Source organism: Xylaria bambusicola (assembly GCF_022495145.1).
Source record: "Xylaria bambusicola strain CBS 139988 unplaced genomic scaffold F5B22scaffold_8, whole genome shotgun sequence".
In the NCBI taxonomy this organism is placed as follows: domain Eukaryota; kingdom Fungi; phylum Ascomycota; class Sordariomycetes; order Xylariales; family Xylariaceae; genus Xylaria; species Xylaria bambusicola.
In genome coordinates this window covers 880,355-903,581 of record NW_025953561.1, presented here as the reverse complement: position 1 = coordinate 903,581, position 23,227 = coordinate 880,355, and the positions used below count along the sequence as shown (strand labels likewise).

Sequence of the window (23,227 nt, the reverse complement as noted above, 5' to 3'; positions counted from 1 at the left end):
TTAAACTTCACTGCATTTTTAGCCTCGCTCGGCCGGCTACCACACGCATCTCATCGAAAGTGCTCATTCACACCGTCCAAATCGCCCCAATGAGCAACGAAAGCATAATGCGTAACTGAATGATATCGAATTGGTTATATTGTTCTGCATCTGTTCACCTAAGTTGAAGGGCCTAACGTAACATTCTAGTGGTGTCTGAGAGACAAGTCCTCTCTCAAGTGCCTAGAACCCGTACCCAAGCTCACTGCAGCGTTCCCTGGATCTCAAAGTCGGACCCCGTGACACATGTCGTCAAGGTATCTCCGATAGGCACGCCATTCTGCGTAGTGTTGAGAGGGATTGTCTTACACTGCAGCAGGGGTGTGAGGTCTCGGTCTCCAATGCTCTGGAAGCGCGTCCTAGTTGGCACAAAATATCTGATTAGCGACATTCCATTTCCCCTACAGTCACCGTCCGAAACACAAATAAAGGGATTGTTAGATAGAAATGTAGGTAAAAAATGAACAGGGAAAACTCACTCTCCAGATGGGCCATCGTCACAGAACCACGTCTGGTTGATCCGAAGGAGCTGGGTACCATCACGAACCCAATCGAATCTCGTAGCAGGCACGTCCTCCTCGTTAGCCTCGAAGACACCGCACGTGTACGGCGTCATGTACACGCCGCCCAGGGGGCCGTGGAGCCGGGGCTCGGTACAGTTCATGCGGGGCGAGTAATTGAGCGCCTCATTGACTAAACGGAACGTCATGTTCGCGTATACCATGGGGGGGATGAGCGGGTACGTCGTGTTCCAGTACTGCCACACGAAATCTTTCACGGTCCAGTCCGGGGTGGCTTCAGAGGCCGCCGCGCATCGCTTCGTCGGCGGGGGCAGCACCTCGACGATGGTGGCGGTGATTGGGGGCTTGTCGTGCCCTTCCGATTGCGCGCAGTGTGTCCGGCGTCCCTGGCTGTCATATTGGCAGTCGAGGTAATTCAGCGTGACTTGTCCTGTCGCGCGCATCGGACGGCTGGATATATATAAGTCAGTTTCTATATGGAATGGAGACCATGAGTACAGAACCGCCGCGACTCACCCCGTTTTCGGACATGTCCAATATTGTCGGACGTTGAGGAGGTGTGTGTTCCACCAGACGAGCTTGAACTGAGTCCTGACATCGGCACTATCGGTCTTGCAGTCAAACCAGTCATATGTTGGCTGCTTGCCGGCGAGCTGCCTCTCGTACTCCTCGGAGAACTGCGCGCCTTCAGCCGTGCATTGCACGGGGGCCGCGTTGAAGTCGCTCTGGATCGCGAAGGAGACGCGGCTCTCGTCGAGATCGTTTTCTGGAGGCGGCCAGACTGTCCCGCTGCTGATCTTCGTCAGAGTATAGTTCAAGTTGTTGAAGATCCATTGCTGCGATTCCGCATGGCCGATGTCGTTGAGTGGTGGACAGAGGTCTTGTGCTTGCACCACACCCGACAGGGCGGCGAGTAGGGCGATACACGAAGAAGTTTTGAAGGCCATGGTGAGAACTGGAAAGAAGACCGTGCCGTGCAAGATGACATTGGGAAATGAGCGAGCGAGAAGCGCAATATTTATACTCCTCACCATACATCGGTGCCTCTCTCTCCTTCCCTTTCCATCTCGATTCGGCTTCTTAACCCTATTTCCCCCTTTCACTCACCGCGTGATTAATGCAGCGAAACATGGTATCCTTTAGCCCAACATGCCACCCTCATTTTCCCATTCTAGGAATTCGGCCCTAGTATAGTATGCCGAGACTGCAGTCTCGCGGCGTCCAGCGGCGCTGTGGTCCGAACTCCATCCGGCAGGCAGTCTAGTGGCCTTGTATCGTTGGTAAGTATATGTAAGGTAGTAAGTAGCATCGAGCCAGAGTAGTCGGGAGGGAGGAAAAAAAAAACACGTTCCCCAGTCAAAGGCCAAGAAACGTCACTCGGCTACTACCATGCACTGCACGATCTGGGTGGGATTGAAGAGTTAGGCTAGTCTCTTCCGCTTGCCGAAAGTCGCGATCGGAGAATCTCAGTGGTCCGAAATGCCGCCCTGGCCTTCCTTTTCCGTCTACTTAACATCCTGATCAGGATATGCCCAGCACACTTTTCGACTTAATTTTGACCGCCCTGGTTCCTGAATGGATGGAGAACGAGAGAAACGTGGAGAAGCATGATGGGTCGGTATATCTGCCTCACTAGCCTCGTTAACGAAGAGATATAATCGTTGTCGATATAGTTAGTTATGGTGTAACCGAGCATGAAATTGATAACCGCTCGGGCAAAAGACTATTAATAACTTCTGACTAACGATAAGTCATCGTTCCTCTGACGACAATGATGCTGGGATAGGCATTCCTTCATTTCTAGAATCAAGGTGACGAAGCTTGGCTTCTCCCAAGAGCTTTAGTTATTGTACACCTGCACTGCCGTCGTTGAAGAGGGGGGGCAATTGGGAACGGATAATGCACATCAACCAACAAACTCCTACAGCGCCTTGTCGTATTTCAAGTGGAACCTCGTTGTTACACTAACTATAAGACATACATACCTAGTAGTGGAAGTTGTGTCATCATCTATGATTTGATCTACATAGGACAGGGGATTTGCCGCGCGCAACTTCCCTTCTAATAATGCACAGCACCATTCGAGGCACACACGAGCCCGATATAAGCTATATAACCAGTTATCCGGGCCACCTTGGGATACCCATGTGCAAAGTAGTCAACGACACATGTGCGCTCGGGCGGTCCCACGTTCTATGAATGAATATCGAACCACGCGATGATTTCCTGCCTGGATGGGCCTAGGAAGACAGTCATAGCAGCTATTCATATAAAGAGCTAAAGAGCTCCTGATATCGTGTCACTTTCCTCCAAAGGTATTAATAAATTTTTATTTAAAATTTTTTTTTTTTTTACAAAACTTGCCTCTACATCGGCGACTATCATTTGTTGGGGTTCGACCACTAGGTTAGTAGACAAAACATTGCGAGTTGGGTCAGTTTATCGACCACGTTAACTTAGGAAGCGACATTTTGATTTTATATAGTGACAAATAAACATATGCATATGCAGTATCTACCTAGGCGAGCTGTAGCTGTGATAGATCTCTGGAGCTATGGAACCATCTGTGACTTTTTATCACGTCTCTTTGCTCGAAACTCTTGCATGTTGCGCCTCGTCTCTGCCTCACTCTGGGTATTGTCGTCACCTTCCTGTTCGACCTTAACTACGTCGCTAGATCGATCGGTGTCTCTCTCGTCGGCGCTACGGCTCTCATCCCGACTCGTGCTCTTGGCACCTAGCACTTCTTGTATGATCTTTTTGCCTTCGTCCATTTCACCGTTGGTAGCGCCACAGCCCATGCATTTCCAAGCCCCAAGCTCAGCCACGTTCCTAACCCCAGGGGGTGCCTGACCGTTGACAAGTCGGCACTTCTGACAGATTAAAACGATTCGATTCTTGGGTGCCGTCTCGTCCTCGCCTAGCATAAGGTCTAGTATGCGATCGTACCAGCGAGGGGGGCCAGGATTCTCGTATTGGTTGTAAGTGGGTGGGAGGGGCCCCGCATTGGGAGCGAATTCCTCGATTGGCTGGTGCTGTGGTGACGATGGAATTGGTTCTAGGCGCGAGCTGGGGAACTGGTCTTGCCTGTTTGGCGGCAGACCTGAAGCCGTCGATGGCCTTTGAATATTAGCGGTAGGCGGTGGAGGGAGGTGTGTTCTTCCTGTGAGGTGACTGGAGTCGATACTTTGACGATGCTTCTTCCTTGAGACGTCGCTTTCCGGTGTCGGCGCGCCCTCGGTTCCATCTTTTTGTTTCTTCACCTTGTTTCGTTTGTCGTTTGAGCCTCCGTACTTCTCGAGCAACTCGAGGGTCGAGTCATATCTGGTAGCGTCCTTGAGCTTCTGGATGGTCTTGGCGCGCTCCGCTTGCCTGTCCTTGAGGCGAGATTCGAGTGTGTCTAGCCGAAAGCTGTAGTATGCATTGGCGACTGTCCGAACAACGTAGATGCTAGCCTGAGCGTTAGCATGACATGGTATCCTCAAGCGAATGGGGGAAATCCGTCTCTCACAGCACAGGTCCGCCGGCCATACCGGTCCATTCCCAGGGACCTAAGTTCTGCCATCCCACGACCAGGGTCAAGACTATAGCATAGACGAGGTATCCAAAAGAGAGATACAGCGTCCACAAGAGCTTGATGCGGCGAGAGCTATTGCGCACCTGTTCCAGCTGAGCTTGGGTGTTCGTGATCTTAGTGGACAAAGTCGCGAGGGTTTTCTCAAACTCGGCCGGGGATAAGCCATCGCCCTGTTCAAAAAGAGAGTTGTTAGCGACTAGCGGTTCGCTCCTCTGTGGCGGCTCGTGTCAGGCGGGATTTTACCTTCCAAGGCCAAAGCGACACCATGTTGTTGTTTGAGTCGATGCGAAGGGCTAAATTACAAGACCATGGCGGAAGTGGTACGTAGTACTGACAAGATAGATAGAGGCGGAGAAGCAGTAGCGGTGAGGAGAGGTAGCCTGAAGTTGACGGTACCTTGGGTAGCTGTGCTCATGGATCGACAGTAGCCATGCGAGACTGAAGAGGGCGTAGGCAAGCTACTTTGTTTAGGATAGCACACGGATCAATATGGGTAGGGTCTAGGAGGCGTCGCAATGCAGAAGAAACAACAACGATGAGACTGAAGGGGAAAAGGGAAGAGAGAAAGGACGAGTATCGAGGGAGTGTGGTGACGATAGGACTAATGACGGTGTCGTGGGGTTGCTGCGAAGGGAAGAAGAAGAAGAATAATCCTTTTAATAATAATACCATAAGAGCCTCGAAACTGTGTAGAGCTGCCTATGATAGCTTGGACAAGTCGAATTGGTGCGCTGGTGACGACAGAAAACCAGCTCTGTTACCGATGACAACTGGCCCTCTGCGACGGCAGCCTACTTACCTAAGTATTGAGGTACTTGTCAGGTACTTGTAAGGTATGTGCTGGGTACTTGATTTGAACACGGCGCGCAGACCAATAGGTAGTGGGCATCTTCAGCTACGGTACCGAGACTTAAGTTGTCTCGAGCTACTGTAGGTACTAGTAGAGGGGGCGAGAGGGTGCCGGCACCCCCTATGTTAGGACTAATAGTACCTACCTGAATATTTGCAGACCCAACAAGTACATACCAGGTACTTACTTATGCTAAGTACTTACCTAAGGTCTTGCAGATCGTGTAATCAATCGCCAGCGTCGTCGCTTCAAATCTGACACTCGACCTCGAATCTTCATCAAACCTTCATCGTTTAAGGTTACCTGTACTGACCGCAAGCCTTGACGTTGAACTCGATGACCTTGTTTGCCCAGGCTTTCCAATCCAATGGTATTTCCCTCTTAAAGTAGGCAGTTGGATAGCTGATGACGCCCCTGCCTGCGTCCCTGCCTGCGTACCTACCTACTTAATCTTCGAGTATGCCAGTCCCCGCGGCTTCGATCACTTCGCCCGTATCATTGCAATTCTAAACCTCGCTCCTCTTCGAAACGCCGGTCTTTTTACCGACCACTTATCCGCAGTTGTTATCGGTTTACTAATAGAGTGCCTCTCTTAGCTGCTGCCTTTCTTACTTCTGCGCCCTCTCATGAAGCTGTATTGTCCTGCCATGTCAATTGCACCATAACTCCGCTTGACCACCAACCATCCGTGTCGTACGCATTCCAACCCAGCCTGGCGGATGGAGCCGAGATAGTCTGTTCGTCCCTAGTTCGAGTGTGAGAAGAGGGGAAATATACCAGTGCGAGGAGCAGGCGAAACGAGAAAAAGAGTGTAGAAAGGCTGCACCGACGGACGAGGCAATATGTTTGCTGTAAGAACCATCACATAACTCCCTTCACTTTTGACCCGCCTGCTAAGTCGCGCCTCACCTCTTGTAGAAATTCAAGGAGTTGAGGGAAGGCCTCGAACGCACCATGGCTGAAGAGCAGGCCCGTCTCAAGGCTTCGGCCGAGCAGAAGGCCGATGCCGATCAGCCCGCCCAACACAGCCTTGAGAATGCGCCTCCAGCCGAGTTTGAAAAGATATTCAAAGATGCCTTCGACGACTCGAAAGAGCGTGCCAACAGTCCTAGACGTTCTGACGTCTCGAGATCTGTCGCCCCAGGAACAGCTACGAAATCGAGCGATGATGACTCGCGCCCCGAAAATAAAGACTCAGTACAGACCAATGATGGCGACACGGACAAAGCTGCTGGTAGGGATTCATCTGGGGCCAACTCGGATGCCAAACTATCACCTGAGCTTGCTAAGAAGCTGAAGAAACTCAACAAGGTCGAGGGCGCATACACTGGTAAGCTACAGTCTTGTTACCCTCATACCTATTTGTTTAACTAACATTGCTTGTGCCATAGCTCTCCTACGCTCATACAGGATAGCCCATTCCAAATTAACCATCCTTGATAACCTTGAACGTGTACTCCGAGAAAACACCCCCGTAGACAACATCAATGATCCAGATGTCGTTATTGATTATATTAATGATATCACCAAGCAGAAGAAACTATACCAAGAGGAAGCGTCGCGTCTCTCCGAGGTGAATCATAACATTGCCAAGGAATCTACGGCCTACCAGAAAGAGATTATAGTATTGAAGGACGAGATAGCCACTCTTAAAGCTACAGAAACGGACGAAACTACCACTCTTGAGAGTGAAGGAAGTGGCAAACCTGAAGAAGAGGGCCATGACCACGAACGCACATTAATTCAACTACGAGCAGAGCTGGTTTTGAAGTCGGAAGAGATTACCAAGCTGACTTCCGAAGCCGATTCAATGAAGATACAAATATCTTCTGATAAAGAGACAATTGACAAGTATACCAAGGACTTTGAAGACATCTCGGAACTGAAAAAGGAGAACTCAGAATTACGGAAGTCAATGGATGTGATGGAGGCCAGAGGGAAACAGCTTGCAGCTGAATGCGAGGAATTGAAAGCACTTAATGAGAGTCTCCGTTCTTCGATTAGTACACCAACTGCACCGACACCCTCAACCTCCGCTCCTCCTCCTGTGTCTAAGAAAGCCGCCAAGAGAGCTAGACAGAAGGCGAAAAAAGATGGTGCTTCTCATACACCCACAGACTCTCAGCCCAATGAATCAGTAGAGTCCACACAGTCTCCTTCTGTTGAACATGCCGACGCCGAAGCTCTAAAAACTGAGGTTCATAGGCTCAAAGAAGAGATCGCCAACAAGGACATGCAGATTGAGAAGTTGTCCAAGCAGAGAAAGAACGAAGAGGATTTGCTAGAGAATAATGCAACGCTAGAAGAGAGTGTCATGCATCTCGGGGACGAGAATATCGAGCTTAAAAAGAAGCTGAAGGCACTCGAAATTGAGAAGGACGAGATACAGCTTCAAAGTGGCCAAATTAATGAGCAGATGAAAGGGCTCCAAGATAACAACGCAACGCTTCAATCTCGCATCTCTGAGTTGCAAAAAGAAATTGCCCGCTACGCAGAAAACAATAAGCAGGCAGAGGTTGCATCTGAGTGGAAGGCTAAATATGATTTGATGAAGAAGGAATTCGATGAATTAAAGGTCCAGTCCCAGACAACTGAATCTGAGCTGCGTGCTGCCCAAAAACTTGCTCAAGAGCGGTTCGACAAGCTCACACAGGCCAAGAACATCGCAGGTCAACTTCAAACCGAAGCCAAGGCCCTCAAGCAAGATTCAGCTGCACTAAAGACCGCCAAAGAGCAACTTGATTCCAAACAGAAAGAGCTACGTGCTCTGGAGAAACAAACGAAGGACATGAAGACCGAGATGAATCGTCTTCAGCGCGCAGCTGCTGACCGAGACAGCGAAATCAAGCAACTTCACGACAGCATAGTCACATTGAAGAAGAGTCAAGCACAGCAGGAGGATCAGAGGCGTGGTCTACAACGTGAACTCAAACGCCTCCAAGTTGAGAAAGAGAAAGCAGTCTCAACTCGTGAGACTAATCAAGAGGAACTTGTAAAGGCGGTAGCCGAATTGTCCGATCTGCAAACAAGATTCTCCGAACTCGATCACGAGTTTAACAGAGTCCAAGGGGAGAACGATCGTGTAAATAAAATCATTAAATTGATGACGGAACAGAAGAATAACGTCGAGGAGCTTATGACCTCTATGCAGAACCAGTCTAACGAGCTGACTATGCGGCTCAGGGAAGCAGAAATTAAGAAAGAGAACATCGAAGAAGAACTAGCTGAGGTGCAGAGGCATCTTGACGAGAGAACAAGCGAACACGATTCTATGCGCAGAGTGCTGACAGAGACGGCCGAGGGTGCGAGTGCCAAAGTTAATGATATGAAGTCTCGAATGGAGGCAGCGATCAAAGAACATGAAGAAGCCGAGCAGGAGTACTTGGACGATAAGCGGAAGCAGACTCGCGAGATTGAAGGTCTCAGGACTAAAGTTAGGGAAATGGAACGGGCACTCGAAGGTCTCAGAAAGGATAAAGCTGATCTTGAAGCACGCGAAAATGAATGGAGCCGGCGACAGGAAGCACTGGGAAAGATTCAGGCGAACGCTGAGGCTGACGCTGAGACCATCTCAAGTCTCCGATCTACCCTGGACGCGTCTGAGCGACAAGCTAGTGATGCCGAGAAGGAAAAGGACGACCTACGGAAGCTCCTGGATGAAGCCCGCAGGCAGTACGAAGAAGCAAACAAGGCAAACAAGGAACTCAAAAATGCACAGGCTCAGCCGGGGAGCAGTAAAAGCAGTAAAGGCGATGAGGTGGAATTGAAATATATCGCTAATATAATATATTCGTTCCTTGCTGCTCGAAGCAACGACAGGAGGTCCGCGATGCTGCCCGTTTTTAAACAAACACTCAAACTAGATGAGTACGATTCCTCCCCCCTTTGCGATATCCACTCCTATACCAACTAACAAATATCAGAGAGGAGACAGAGAAATGGAAAGACATGATAGCCGGACGGTATCCAGTTAGATAGTGGGCCAATTGGTAAGGCTGTCCGCAGCTCTGCGTTGTCTCTTCAGCATGTATTACTACGAAAGAGCTGCATAGCGGGAGGAGTTGATAGATATTGTATAATAAGAGTAGGTAGCGCCTTTGGTTTGGACTTGTGTTCGAATGGTGAGGTGGGCTGGTTTGGACTGTATATGACTTACACACTATAGATACGTACGTACGTACTTGATTCTAGCTCAATAGGCATACATTCAGCACACCGGTGGCTATGACTCAATTAGCCTGGCTCGTACGCGTAGGGCCTGGGATTCTTGTAGAGATGATCATTTTCCGATGGAAGATAGGCGCGGATGGGGAGGATCTAAGCATCTCGGCTATGCTGCTTCGTATCCAATAGCCCCGAGTACAAGCGTCAAAGCGAGGAAGGCTATCATCGGTTCATGTTGCGACTTGCAGAGTATGAGCCTCGGTATGTTCTACCTACCTACTTGACGAGCCCCGACCCACCTCTCAATGCGAAAGAGCTGTTTAGATCATCGTTGAACTGCCCGAACAAGTGGCGATACATATCTATACCCATCACGTATCGTAATTATACTTCGCAATCGATGAGCTATGTACTACACGCTGGCGCTATCCGAGTCATATGTTGAGCAGTAAATAAATGAAAATCGTTTACACCCTCAGGGCATGCTTCACCAGAGTAAGATGACCAATCGCACAGCATTCACAGCCTCCGACATCGTCGCAGAGATATGGACACACCTCGACCTCCCGCCCTCAGCACTCCCATCACTTCATCTCCCGGGAGCAACAGAGAAACCCGTCGTACGCTCATCCTTTAAGATCGGCCTTCTCGCGCAAAGCACTATCGCGCTATCGGCGTTAAGCGCCGCCGTAGCGCATTCTATATTATGCGTTCGCCTCGACTCCGACCCGGAGCAGAAGGAAGAAGACAAAGACCAGAAGGAGGTGAAGGGGGTAAATACTCCACGCACCACAGTCCCCCTGCGCCACGCCGTCCTCGAATTCCAGTGCGAAAAGCTATACACGCTCTCCGGCGCGCCGCCGGCCGAGTCATGGGGTCCAATAGGCGGTTTGCACCCCACGGTCGACGGCCACGTGCGCATCCACGATAACTTCCCGCATCATCGGGCTGGCGCGCTCGCGCTTCTGGGGTTAGACGAGACGTGTCGCGACCGCGCGGCCGTGGCGGAGCGCACGCGGGGCTGGAAAAGTGCCGATTTGGAACGCGTTGGTGTCGAGGAGACGGGGCTGGCGATATATGCGCTTAGGAACTACGGGGAATGGGATGCGCTGCCGCAGGCTGGTGCCGTCGGGGATTTCCCTGTGAGTGTGAGGAGAGTCGGGACTTCCTTGTCTTCATCGGGGTATGGGTATCGCAGATGTGGATTGAACGCGTCGAGCCCGAAATGTCTTTCTGGTCTCCGCGTTCTCGAGTTCAGCCGTGTCATTGCTGCCCCGGTAGCGGGGAAGACGCTCGCGGCGCACGGCGCGGATGTCCTCTGGGTTACGTGTCCGCGGCTCCCGGATATACCTGGCCTAGACCGCGAGTTTTCGCGCGGGAAGAAGAGCGTGTGTCTTGATCTAGATGTGTCTGAGGACAAAGAGAAGGTCCTGCGACTTGTGCGAGACGCAGATGTTGTGATTCAGGGGTATCGGCCTGGGAGTCTTGCGGCGCGCGGGCTAGATGTCCAGGACCTAGCGAAGATTAACCCGGGAATCATCGTAGCGAATCTCTCTGCTTTTGGACCCGATGGGGAGTGGAAAGATAGACGGGGCTATGATTCCCTTGTGCAGACTGCTTCAGGCATGAATGTTTCCGAAGCTGAACATTACGGTCAGGGAGAAGTTGCTAAAGCCCTGCCGTGTCAAGCGCTGGATCATAGCGCGGGCTTCTTGCTTGCTGCGGGCGTGTGCGCAGCTTTGTATCATCGTGAAAAGGACCGTAGAGAAGGAAGGCGTGTTGGTGCCTATGTCGTTGATGTTTCGCTCGCCGGCGTGATGAAGTATTTGAAAAGCCTTGGACAATATGAGGGACGGTCTGGATTCGAAGGGGAAGATTTGATGGTTTTGGGGGCACCTGGGGAGAGGAATAAGGAAGAGGAAGCGTTTTTTGAGACGCGGCCGACGGTGTTTGGCGAGATGACATTCTTGAGGCATAGTGCTAGTGTTGAGGGTTTCGAGACTGGCTGGGATACTATGCCGATGTCTTTGGGGTCGGGAGAAGCTTCTTGGTCTGGATTGTGAGTCTCGTTTCATGAATCAATTTCTCTAGGTCCCGTCAATCGATGCACCCACAGCCACTCAGTTACCCGCGTGTCAAAATGGTCATCATCAAATAGTGGTTCCAATTCCGATTTCGTCATTTTTGGGGGAGTATCTAGCAACAAATCCACAATGCAAGTTTTGAAGAAACGAATAGCCTACAACCTTAATCTATACAGATGTATTGATTGGTCAGTTTCTGGCCACGGGGCCTATTTATCTATCTGTATGTGTCTTAGGAAAAATGTAAGATGTTAGGATGTCTCCCGTGATCTATACAGTGGCCTACCGAGTGAGCCTCACCTTGCGTAGTCTACTAGTATGCAATGCTTGAAATCTTGTTCATCTGAGACTTTTGAAGTCACGAACTACATTCCGATATCGTAGTATAATATTTACAAGAGACTTTAAAGAGTAGATAGGCCACTTTCTCTGTGCTAAGATGATTCCGAGTCTAAACTTCCTTTGTTGCCGAGTCAGCCAAGTCCCCGCAGGCCAATAACCCCAACACCAAAAGCAACGATATTCAACGCCAATAGGAACCAAAATGCTGCCTTATACCCCTCTGTAAGTCTTGCGGCTTCTGAAACTTCTTTAGAGCGCTGGGAAACCACAGAGGAGATAACAGCAGACAAGGCTAACCCGATACTCTTGCCTACCTGGGCCACAGTATTGAAAATACCCCCGGCTAAACCTTGCCGTGATATTGGGAATTCTTTGGAGATAAGAATGTTAGATATGATGTAGAGGCTATCTGGCCCAATTACGATTATGGACAATGCAGGGAATGCTGCTGCCCAGTAACTCGAGTTTGGATCACTGAGTGCCAATATGATTGGGGGTAGCACTCCTAGCAAAGTAGTTCCGATAATTATCGGACCTGCAGGCCAACAATGCAAAGAAAGACCAACTATGGTATTGACGATGATGCCAACGATAGTCTGGGGTAAGTACTGTATCCCCGTCATTATCGGCGTCGTATCTCCTGCTACCTGTAACCACAGTGACAAGATCTGCTCAATACTATTGAAAGCACCCCAAGTAAGCAAGACACTAAGGCATATATATCGAAAAAGAGTATTCTTCCATATCGAATTAGGGATGAGAGGAACATTGTCTTTCGAAGCTTGGCGTTCCATCCAGAGGACGAAGAAGGGCGGAAGTAGTGCTGCGACGGAAAGCAGAGTAATGTTGACCGCTTGCTTGATGTTTTCTGGCTGTACCGAAATAGACCTGAATAGTACTGTGAGAATTCTAACCTGAGCCAAATGACGGTTTCAAGGGGGACTCACGCCAGCACATAACCAATCGAGGCGAGCCAAATGCTGGCAATCAACACTCCCACCCAGTCTATCTCATCTCGCAACCGTCGAGGAGTGGACACAAGCCCTTCACTTGGAGGGGATCGAAGGCCCCAAGAAGTCAATATGACCACTCCAAATGTCAAACCTGCAATCAAGTATAAACCTTGCCTCCATCCCCAGGTCCCTGCGAGGACGCCCCCGAGAACGAGCCCCAGGGCAAACCCAACAGGCTGCCCTCCGCCCATACTAGCGAATGCAAGGTTGCGCCATCGACCTTCTGGAAAAGTATCAATAATAATCTTCACTGAGGAAGGCAAGCAAAGGGACTGCGAAAGGCCCATTACCCCCCTGAAGACAATCGTCTGTGAGCTGTCCCGAGCTAGACCACTTGCTAGCGTCGAAAGCCCCTGTAACATAGTGCCAGCAACATATATCGACTTGCCTCCGAGAACATCCACGAGTGAACCCCCGAGCAGTAGCGTTGCAGCAGTTACCAGGGACGCGATAGACAGGGCCCACAGTAGTAAGCTGTCTTCTAAGCCGACATCGTGAGCGATTGTTGGGATTTCAATAGTAAACATGCCGTTCACGATGGCAAAAAGGCCGGTACTGCACGTAATAGAAAGAAATGTTAAGAAAAGTTGCCATTTGTGTAGCTCGGACACACTCTGGCCTTCAATCTGGTCTACTAAGTTACTGCTAGATGAACTCGACTGGTTCTGGTCTTCCGACTCGTTGGATAGTCTCATCGTAAGTGTAGGGTTTCCGTGCCGAAATTTTACAAAGGAAAATTTCACGGCTCATGGATAAGGATACTTTACTAGAGAATTCACTGCTAACGGCGAACTTTTCATTCCGTAGCGTGGCATTAACACACCTCAAGTGTCTTAGAAATCCCAAGGGGCGGCCACGTAGGGCATATCATTATCCAGTCCTAGGCAGGATGGCGTTATTCAGCACAGATAACAGGCGCCATGGCGCCGTCCGGAATGGTTACATGAGAGATTTTGAGGCCAATTTTCAGTATGCATAGGCTTGCAAAAGAAAATATCCTTCCCACTCTGATCTTGAGAGGGGCATTTGTTTGTTCTCGGCGCAGATGAGGGTTTGGAACTTATCATGAATTGTTGACAACCTGTCACACAGGGATGCCAAGGACACGTAGATCGTCAGCTTTAGCTTGCGTGTTTGATACGCCTCTCCTCAGTTAGAATTGCAGTGTGTCAGGATCACTATCAGTAGGATACTCATGTTTGCTGCACGAGGCTTCTGTGAGATCTTCGTGGCCGTGTACAACAAGCCTCTTTGGTCCAGCCCTCAATTCTTTTGGAGAGATTCTTCCATACGCCTTGTTTATTGGCTGTTCGGTCCGGTGGCTTTGTAACACTGTGAAGCTTGATCTGGTGATGCGGGTATGCTGCAAGTGTTTCAGCTTCTGAAAATGAAAGGTGTCACACTGGCGTTGAAAGCCATTATGTAAACTGTCTACTCCTGATTGGTTTTCCATTTCATGGCTACTAATTCTACCTTGACGGCGCAAATAAGGCTTGTGAATTCTGAGTAAGACGGGCGTGTGAGTCTTGTCCAGTTGCATTAGATATTAAAAGTTTCTTGTAAAGATAAGGAGGGCTTTTCTTCACTAGTAGAGTAACTGTGATTCGACAATGGCATTTGATACGTATAGGACTCTATAGGTCTAATAGTATATCTTTTACTTTACACTAGAAATGATTTTCGTTCTCACAATAGAAAATTTAGTTAGCACTGTATCGATGTTATTATCAGCCTTTTACGTTGTGTGTTATGTATTACTGAGCCAGTGTTCTTTATAGCACTTATCTGCGGAAAAGAGTATTAAAAGATGGAGAGGTTCTGCCCCTCATCGATGCAACCGTGGAACAAGATTGCTGTGTGAGTGTGATAGTAGGATTGAACGCCTTGATCGGAGTCCGTTGCCAATAGCCATATAGCACGTACACGTGTTAGGCCAAACATGTAACCCCGGAAACGCCATATTAATGTTGGACTGACTAGCACAGTACTGCATACAATCTTTCCAATACATCATATGATATCGATCATTCTCATAGATTTATAAATACAGCAGTTTGTGTGCAAGACATCCTGTCGCCAGAGCCCTCAGCTGTAACTTCTGCACCATACGTACTTTTGACTACTCTCATTCCTCAGGATGGAGAATCAAAGAGCAAGTCTGACTTATGACCTTCATCAAAAGTGGCCAACGCCTCATGCTAAGCAGGCTTTGGTCTCCTGGTCTCGAACCAAAACTCTTGTGAAGGCTGGGTTCATCACGATTGATGGTGAATCCCTAGATATCGCTTCGGTTGTGGCCCTCTCAAGGTAATGTTGAGACACTGATTAGGAAGCTGTTATTACTTTCTAACTCAAATCACGCTTTAGACATGGCTGTTATATGGTCCTTAAGAACGACACTGCTATCTGCGACCGAATAGATGCTAGTGTAGAGACACTGCAAGGTTACCTCGCGAAAGGCTACTACCTTTACGGTAATTTTATTAGCTACCACCTCTTAATTCATCTTTATTGACAACAGGATAGGTGTAAATACTGGGTTTGGTGGAAGTGCCGAAACTCGTACTAAAGATGTACTTGGGCTTCAAAGATCTCTAATGCAGCATACTCAGAGTGCCATTCTTTGTATCGAAGACAAGAAGGATACTCCAAGCACCCACGAGTACCTCGAATCTCATGCCATGCCTACGTCCTGGGCTAGAGCAACGATCCTGCTCCGCTGCAATGCTAATATACGTGGTCACTCCGCCATGACCCATCGTGTTGTTGACGCAATGCTTCGACTTATCAAACACGATATTATACCCGTTATACCACTCCGCGGGTCTATCTCAGCTTCTGGTGATTTGATGCCACTTTCATACGTCAGCGGCGCTCTTCAGGGGAACCCAGATGTGTATGTTCGTGTGGGTGGCAAATGGGGCTCCCCAAAGATCAAGACGGCGTGCCAGGCATTGAAAGATGCATCTATTGAGCCAGTAATTCTCGGCCCTAAGGAAGGTCTTTCACTCATAAATGGAACAGCTGCCTCAGCCGCCGTTGCAAGCCTCGCTCTCTACGAGGCAAACCAGCTGGCTGTTGTTTCACAATTTCTCACGGCTTTAACCTCTGAAGCTCTATACGCTAATGATGAGTGGGCGCATCCATTCATTGCGGCCGTGAGACCTCACCCGGGGCAAATTGAAGCTGCCCAGAATATCCGCACGATCCTTCAGGGTTCAAGACTCAGTTACGGCTTGGAGCAAACGAAAGACCGCTTTAAAGCTGGTCTGGCTCAGGAACGATATGCTTTACGGAGTTCACCCCAATGGCTTGCACCCCAACTAGAGGACTTGCTCAGTGCTGAGCGTCAACTCATGACTGAGCTTAATTCGACATCAGACAACCCAGTGGTGAATGTCGCTGATAACGACATACACTGTGGCGCCAACTTTCAGGCAGCCTCCGTCACTTCCGCCATGGAAAAGACTCGCCTCGCCTTGCAATCTATCGGCAAAATGCTCTTCAGCCAAACGAGCGAGATGATCAATCATGATCTGAGTAACGGACTTCCGCCTAACTTAGCCGCTGATGATCCGAGTCTATCTTTCTGCTTGAAAGGCATCGATGTCAACACGGCGGCTTACATGTCAGAGTTAGCCTTCATCGCGAACCCTGTGAGTAACCACGTACAGTCTACTGAGATGCATAACCAAGCGATAAACTCCCTGGGCCTTCTCTCGGCTAGACAGACCATGACCGCTGTAGAATTGCTTTCAATGATTGTCGCCAACTGTCTTTACACAGGTTGCCAGGGTGTTGATCTCCGAACTATGCACAGGACCTTCCTGGTCGAATTTCAAGGCTCAGCGAGGAGGTTTATTGGCTCTTTGAAAAGTGAGAGATCCATGCCGCCAGAACTATTTGATAGTTTCTGGAAGCTATTTGAAGAAACTTGGTATAAATCCGTGGCCTTGGACATTATTGAGCGCTGCGACAAAGCTTCCGAGTCGTTCATGATTGCTATTACCCACAACTCTGACTTCACTGGTCATCTCACTGTTGCAGAAGTGGTAGCTTGTCAGAAGTCCTTGAGTGCCCTTGCGTTAGATATCTACCAAACTCATCGAGAGGGCTTTTTCGAGAACCAGACCACACCCGACTATCTTGGTCAAGGCACTAAAGTGTTGTATACTTTCGTCCGAGAGCACCTTGGCGTGCCATTGCATCGCGGCCTAGTGGAACATCCCCTTGCAGACGACCCAAGCGGCAACGTGATTGATGGTCGACCGAAAAGAACCATCGGCTCATGGGTGTCATTAATTTACGAAGCAGTTCGCGATGGATCTTTGTACGGTGCGATGTTTCATTATTTGGAAACAACCGGCATGTTAGAAGCTGAAGGGGAATGTCACTAGAGCTATGTGAGATGACCTAATACCCCATATTCTCACGATTCTAAGACTTGTTGATTGGGATAAATGATTTTACAGATTTATGCAGTAATTGAATGAACTTTTTGGAATTCAGAGATAAATCAAAAGAGAAATGCGAAATGCGCTGCTTAGACTGACCGACAACCCATGAGGAGCCATCGCCAACTTGTATACGGAGTATACATCAGATAAAACCCGAAACTCCGATACCATTGTTAACTCATGCCCTCCTTGCTCACTCCACCCCGACTCAGTAGTTGTGCTAATTCGTTGTTGATCATTATCAATGAAGTACTATGAAGTCTTATGCTACAGTAACTATGAAAACGAAGGCATTCCTCGTGATCTCAGTAGTTAGCAAGAGTAGAGTTGTCAAGTCCCGCGAATCAGTGCCCCAAAACCTGGTTACCAAGTAATTACAGGGAGCTTCGTTTAAGTAAACCACCAACAAAGCGGGCACCCACAATCCTGCTGTAGGTGGATATCACTCTTTAGGCTAATATCAGAGACCAAACCACCGGGACAGGAAAAAGGAGGCTCAAGAACATCTCATAACGCACGTGGAAAGATTGATTAAGTTACAACAATAAGATCTCCATAGACACGACCACCGTCCATCGAAGAAATAGCGCTGATATATTGCCGACAGCGTCGCTCCGAGAGTATATCCACTGCCGAACTAGCGTCGCCCAAAAAGTGAGTAAGATTCAAGGCAACGTGGGATGCCATACAACGTCGCTTAGATCCCGGTTCTATCTACACGTGATACATTCCATCGCGGGGCTCTTTGGACGCCAGAACCGTGGGAACTTGGGTAGCATTGAAGGACAAAGTATCTGCACATCATCTGATGTTACGCTGCTCACCCAATCAAGGCCATCCATATCTTATCCCCAGTAGCGAAGCTGACATACTCCCATCACTAGGTACGGTAGGTAGGAAGCAACTTCTGTTCGGTTGATATCCCGACGCCATGCAGACCATTAGAATCCTTCAACTTGGCACGACAACATTCTATTGAGGAAGCACTTCGATTCTCGCTCGGCGGTGGAGCTTATTTTCGGCGACGAGAGCTGTTATTCCGCCTTGGCGTGTACCCCGGCCAAGCTAACGAGCCCATCCCGCAGTGTCTATTGGTGTGAGAATGGTGGTGAGGGCTCGAGGGCTACTAGAAACGGAAGGCCATGCCGACATACAAGGGTCAAGAAGCACAATAACGTGATATCCAGTGTGCGTAGTTCGTATAATTCCATAAGTTTGCCTCGTACTGGCCACCGCTAGATGACTGTCTTGCGATTTATTCTCTCTCGAACGTAGAGAGCACCCAAGGACGTTGCTTGGCCATCCTGGCAAATGATGGGGAAGAGTCGGTTGTGTGCAGGCGGTGCGAGTTCAACCCCAACTTACGACCCCATATCCAGCTAGTTTAGCCCGTGGGGTAGCCGGGGTTAGTCTTGGTATCAGTTGCTAATCGTACAAAGAACATGGGGATGAAGGTGTATATAAGGCGAGGCTGCCTATATTATCAAAAGCTGGCGGGTTAATACCGTAGATTTCCTCTCCATCGTCGGCGTGTCATTGTCGGAGAGGTTCGCCTATCTTACTAATCGTGACTGATATTCATAAAGACCGAAAGGTCTCTAAGGAGAGCTTGCGATTCACATCTTCTGCTACGAGGGGTTTCTTATAGAAAATGGTCGCCTTCACATCCGCGGAGAAAGCCCAAACGGGCGCGTCAGATCCCATTCTGACTCGTCTTGTTGAGGAGGATACGGTGCCGTGGTACCGGAAGTCGAACTTGCGATTGCTATACTTGCTGCTCTTCCCTACGTGTATGGGCATCGAGCTGACCTCCGGTTTCGACTCGCAACTCATCAATGCTCTTCAAATCGTACCTTCGTGGATAGATTGTGAGTTTCGACTAGTATCAAGTTCATTGTTTGCTGGAAATCTAATGTCGGAAACAGATTTCGATGACCCTGAAGGTCCTATCAAGGGTATTATCGCGGCTTCGTACTCTCTTGGTGCCATTCTGTCTTTGCCTTTCATCGGCATCGTGAATGACAAATTTGGCCGGCGTTGGTCAATCTTCGGCGGTTCAGTGATTATGGTAATTGGGGCTCTTATCCAAGGTCTTTCTGTCAATGGTAAGTGACTGCGAAGACTCCTTAATATTGTGAAAACATGCTATGACAACGGAGTTGTTGGATCTGAGAGCTAATGCAAAATTTTCCAGTTGCTCAATACATTATCGCACGTTTGATATTGGGTTTCGGTATTCCGACCTGCATCGTGTCAGCTTCCTCTCTTATCGGCGAACTGTCATATCCCAAAGAGCGCCCAGTGTTGACATCGCTCTTCAACGTCTCGTACTTCGTCGGACAGCTGCTAGCTGCAGGAATCACCTTCGGCACTAACAGCATCATGAGCAATTACGCCTGGCGCATTCCGTCATGGTTGCAAATGGTCCCCTCGCTCGTTCAAATTACCTTCATATTCTTCGTCCCGGAGTCTCCCAGATGGCTTATTACCAAGGAGCGACACGAGGAGGCGTTCAAAATTCTTGCTAAATACCATGCCGAAGGTGATCGCGAGTCGCCATTCGTCAAGGCTGAGTTTGCGCAGCTGCAGACTACTATTAACATTGAGTTGGAGCACTCAAAGAAATCGATGATAGACCTCGTTCGCACGAGCGGTAATCGGCGCCGTTTGCTTCTCAGCACTATGTTAGGATTGTTCACGCAGTGGTCTGGTAATACACGTGAGTTTACCCGAAGAGGCCGAGTTTCAATTGATATTTCCTCTATTTGATGACTTGAATAACCGACCTCGTCTAGTTATCTCATACTACCTGGGCGATATTCTTGAGGCTATTGGACAGACCGACTCAGTGTTCAAGCAGAAGATCAATGTAGCTGTAAGTGCGCATATAGCCAATTTTCTAAGGAGAAATGTCGGTTCCTACGAAGTTTTGCTGACTATGTCGTGTTTTGAGATTGCTGCAACGAGCTTGGTGTCTGGAACGATCGCATCTCTTCTAGTCAAGCGATTCCGACGCCGTGTAATGTACCTGGCGTGCACATGCAGCTTGTTAATCGTATACATAAGCTGGACAATTTCAATGAAATATGCGATCGACGGCAAGAACTCTGGCGAACTGAATGCTGCCGCCGGTGGCGCCGTGCTATTCTTCATCTTCGCCTACAGTCCCGCCTATAACATAGGATATAATGCTCTCACTTATAGTAAGCCCACCGTATCTTCTTTCGCTCCAATGCTTGCTGACAATGGGGTTCTTCTCAGCCTACATGATCGAGATTTGGCCGTACGCAGAGCGATCTCGTGGTATTGCTTACTTCCAGCTATGGGGTCGTCTGGCCAATTTCTTCACCACATTTGTCAACCCAATCGGTCTCGAAAATGCTGGCTGGCGCTACCTCATTTCATATGTGGTATTCCTGGCCTATGAGATCGTCTTCGTGTACTTTATGTTCCCCGAAACATTTGGCCGAACACTAGAAGAATTAGCATTCTGTGAGTTTACCCCTCAGTCATCTACCCCGCATGACTTTGACTAATCGACTTCCTTTTCCTCCCTGTAACAGTATTCGAAGATAAGGCGCTTGCCGACAAGGCCGTTCACGCAGTCGAAAAGGCTGTTGGACTCAATGGCGAAAGTGAGGAAAGCGACGTTCGGAAGGAGGTTTGATGGGCGTGAGAAAAAGCAAGCTTTAGGAGCTGATCCGCGATTCTTTCATGATAACATAGTTCTTCATGGTTATCTTCTTCATAGTATTCGTGTAGAATCATTGTGCGAATCAATTGACTCAATTCACAATGCTACATCAGAACCGCCCGATCTGATAATCTTTGAAAGTGCTGACAGCTGTTCTTTAGTTTCCGGCAGCTGACCTAGTAATGTATGTGTACTATATAGATAATCTACGGGTAGTAATCTGAGCGAGGGGTTTGTCGGTATCAATCTACACATAACCCAAATATGGCTCAACATCGTGTCTTCCACGGCACAATTATCCACTGTCTCGGACTCCAGGATCTAGAGATAATCAAAAATGGATTGATAGTTATCACACCCGACGGCATCATATCAAATCTAGTGAAGTCGATTGAGCCAGCGTCAGTGCTGGCGCATCTGGACACGATTGGACTCTCTAAGCGACAGTGTGATGTTCGCTTCCTTGAGAGAGGGCAATTTCTCATTCCGGGTTTCGTAGACACGCACAATCATGCGCCACAATGGGCACAACGTGGTATTGGCCAGGGCATGCACATCCTAGATTGGCTGGAGAAGCATACCTTTCCGAACGAGGCCCGTTTCTCCGATCCGGAATATGCGCGCCGTGTGTATTCCGGCTGTATCGACGGATTCCTTCAGCAGGGTATAACGACAGCGTCATACTACGGATCTATACACCCCGAAGCCACTAATATATTGGCTGATCTTTGTCTTGAGAAGGGACAACGCGCATTCGTAGGCAAATGCAATATGAATCGCGAGGCACCCGACTACTATCGAGACGCAACAGTCGAAACTTCGGTGAGAGAGACACAACAATGCCTAGCACATACGAGGAAGATCGATCCGGAGGGTAGGCTTATCAAGTATGTGATCACCCCTCGCTTCGCCATAACCTGCGAGGATGACTTGCTTGCCGGATTAGGACGGATAGCCAAGTCCAACCCCGATCTACCCATCCAGACGCATTTCAATGAGGCTGAGCAGGAGATATCGTATACGAAGAAGCTGTTTCCGAAATTCGAAAATGAAGTGGACCTCTACGACCACTTTGGCTTACTATCTAAGCGCTCGATCCTAGCTCATTGCTGCTACATGTCCAATTACGAACTGGAACGCTTCAAGGAGCTCGAATGCGGTGTCGCACATTGCCCTATCTCTAATATGACCGTCGGTGGCGGCTTCATGGCTGCACCCGTGCGCGAATTCCTCCGGCGAGACATCAAGGTAGGGCTAGGAACAGACAGCGGCGGCGGCTTCTCAAGCAGCATGTTGGACACCATGCGGCAGGCTCTCGTAGCTTCGAATGCGAGAGAAGTGATGAGCCAAGGCAAGGATAAAGGACTCTTTGTCCATGAGGTGTTCTATTTAGCGACCCTTGGCGGCGCTCAAGTCTGCTGTTTGGATGAGAATATCGGCAATTTCTCTGTTGGGAAGGAGTTTGACGCATTGTTGATCGACTCGAAGGGCTCAGTACCCGGGGTTATGACCATGATTGAAGAGCACGACACCATGGACCTCATGCTGGATAAGTTCATCATGACAGGTGACGACCGCAACATCAAAGAGGTTTTCGTTCGCGGGCGCCAAGTCAAATAGCTATTATAGGCAGATATACCAGTCAATGATTGACTTACTGTCATCAAACCCCATGTACTCCATCAGCTTGGTGCTCCTTGTTACTTCTTCAATGATTCGGAAAATTCTGCTCAGTTTCCTCTCTATCGATATAAGATGGTCTGATTTTGTCTGTTCAAACCACATAAGGCGACATGCGAAGCCACACTACCATTGCACTGCAGTAGCTTGAGAGAAAGATCTGTCTACTTCAAGATCTCTCGTAGCAGTCGGCTCCAATATTGAAATCTACTCACCGATCTCGCTTGATATGATTATCGAAATATCACCCTCTGATTGGCGTCGCCTATGTGTACGTAAGCTCGCATATCAGGGGATTTGAATGCGCATGGCCATGATTGGTCTGTTGGGCTGCATACAGTAACAACTTACATCGCAGTCAAGAATCTCGACCGAGCGTTATCCGGGTCGAATCTGACCCTAGAAATGGCAAGTTTTAGCAAGACAATCGCGCTTGTACGAGTCATGTCCAAGCTCAGAAAGGCAGAATTGTTGTCGTTCATGGTTTAGGGGCCCACGGGGAGAATTTATAGACCCGTCGCGCAAACCTTGGAGAAGCCGGCCTCCGGAAGAAAGATTCGTCTGCTTCGAGATCTCCTCGCAGAAAGCTTATCTGAAGTAAGTATTCCAAACCTTTTCGCCGTTCTCATATTTGTCACTGGCTAGTCAATGCTCCAATGAGGATAGCATAGGGATTTGGGAAAAAGCTGCTTGATGAATTTGTAAGGGATCAACAGGGCTACCGGTCTGCTTTCTGGACTGTCTGTGCGGCGACTTCTGTCATCGCTGTGTTTACTTGGTTCGGGTGAAGGAGGAGTGATATGGTT

At 48.9% G+C, this 23,227-nt stretch overlaps 6 protein-coding genes across 6 annotated transcripts; 3 read left to right on the top strand and 3 right to left on the bottom strand.

Annotated features, from left to right (window-relative positions):
* Window positions 1-241: 241 nt before the first annotated feature.
* Window positions 242-1,507, bottom strand: F5B22DRAFT_643876 (uncharacterized protein; the record flags this gene model as incomplete). The annotated part of the gene is made up of 3 exons (XM_047978340.1): window positions 242-398; window positions 519-1,010; window positions 1,077-1,507. 3 exons carry the CDS (start codon window positions 1,505-1,507, stop codon window positions 242-244), a joined length of 1,080 nt encoding a protein of 359 aa, XP_047833720.1.
* A 1,509-nt stretch (window positions 1,508-3,016) lies between these two features.
* F5B22DRAFT_595914 (uncharacterized protein) lies at window positions 3,017-5,037 on the bottom strand. The gene is made up of 3 exons (XM_047974180.1): window positions 4,381-5,037; window positions 4,072-4,307; window positions 3,017-4,010 (listed from the first exon to the last, which is right to left on the bottom strand). The coding sequence occupies exons 1-3, from the start codon at window positions 4,402-4,404 to the stop codon at window positions 3,113-3,115; spliced, it is 1,158 nt and encodes a 385-aa protein (XP_047833719.1). The 5' UTR covers window positions 4,405-5,037; the 3' UTR covers window positions 3,017-3,112.
* A 4,443-nt stretch (window positions 5,038-9,480) lies between these two features.
* F5B22DRAFT_595908 (CoA-transferase family III) lies at window positions 9,481-11,541 on the top strand. Its single transcript, XM_047974179.1, has one exon. The coding sequence runs from the start codon at window positions 9,634-9,636 to the stop codon at window positions 11,212-11,214; it is 1,581 nt and encodes a 526-aa protein (XP_047833718.1). The 5' UTR covers window positions 9,481-9,633; the 3' UTR covers window positions 11,215-11,541.
* Window positions 11,542-11,708: 167 nt separating this feature from the next.
* On the bottom strand, window positions 11,709-14,550 carry F5B22DRAFT_634575 (uncharacterized protein; the record flags this gene model as incomplete). Its single annotated transcript, XM_047976999.1, has 3 exons — window positions 11,709-12,465; window positions 12,525-13,202; window positions 14,537-14,550. 3 exons carry the CDS (start codon window positions 14,548-14,550, stop codon window positions 11,709-11,711), a joined length of 1,449 nt encoding a protein of 482 aa, XP_047833717.1.
* Window positions 14,551-14,727: 177 nt separating this feature from the next.
* Window positions 14,728-17,118, top strand: F5B22DRAFT_662031 (phenylalanine ammonia-lyase; the record flags this gene model as incomplete). Its single annotated transcript, XM_047980411.1, has 3 exons — window positions 14,728-14,897; window positions 14,958-15,064; window positions 15,117-17,118. The coding sequence occupies 3 exons, from the start codon at window positions 14,728-14,730 to the stop codon at window positions 16,985-16,987; spliced, it is 2,148 nt and encodes a 715-aa protein (XP_047833716.1). The 3' UTR covers window positions 16,988-17,118.
* Window positions 17,119-18,698: 1,580 nt separating this feature from the next.
* Window positions 18,699-22,361, top strand: F5B22DRAFT_634572 (guanine deaminase; the record flags this gene model as incomplete). Its single annotated transcript, XM_047976998.1, has 9 exons — window positions 18,699-18,915; window positions 18,973-19,152; window positions 19,242-19,766; window positions 19,843-19,922; window positions 20,001-20,250; window positions 20,309-20,539; window positions 20,611-20,682; window positions 20,971-21,273; window positions 21,304-22,361. 9 exons carry the CDS (start codon window positions 18,699-18,701, stop codon window positions 22,359-22,361), a joined length of 2,916 nt encoding a protein of 971 aa, XP_047833715.1.
* Between the last annotated feature and the right edge of the window lie 866 nt (window positions 22,362-23,227).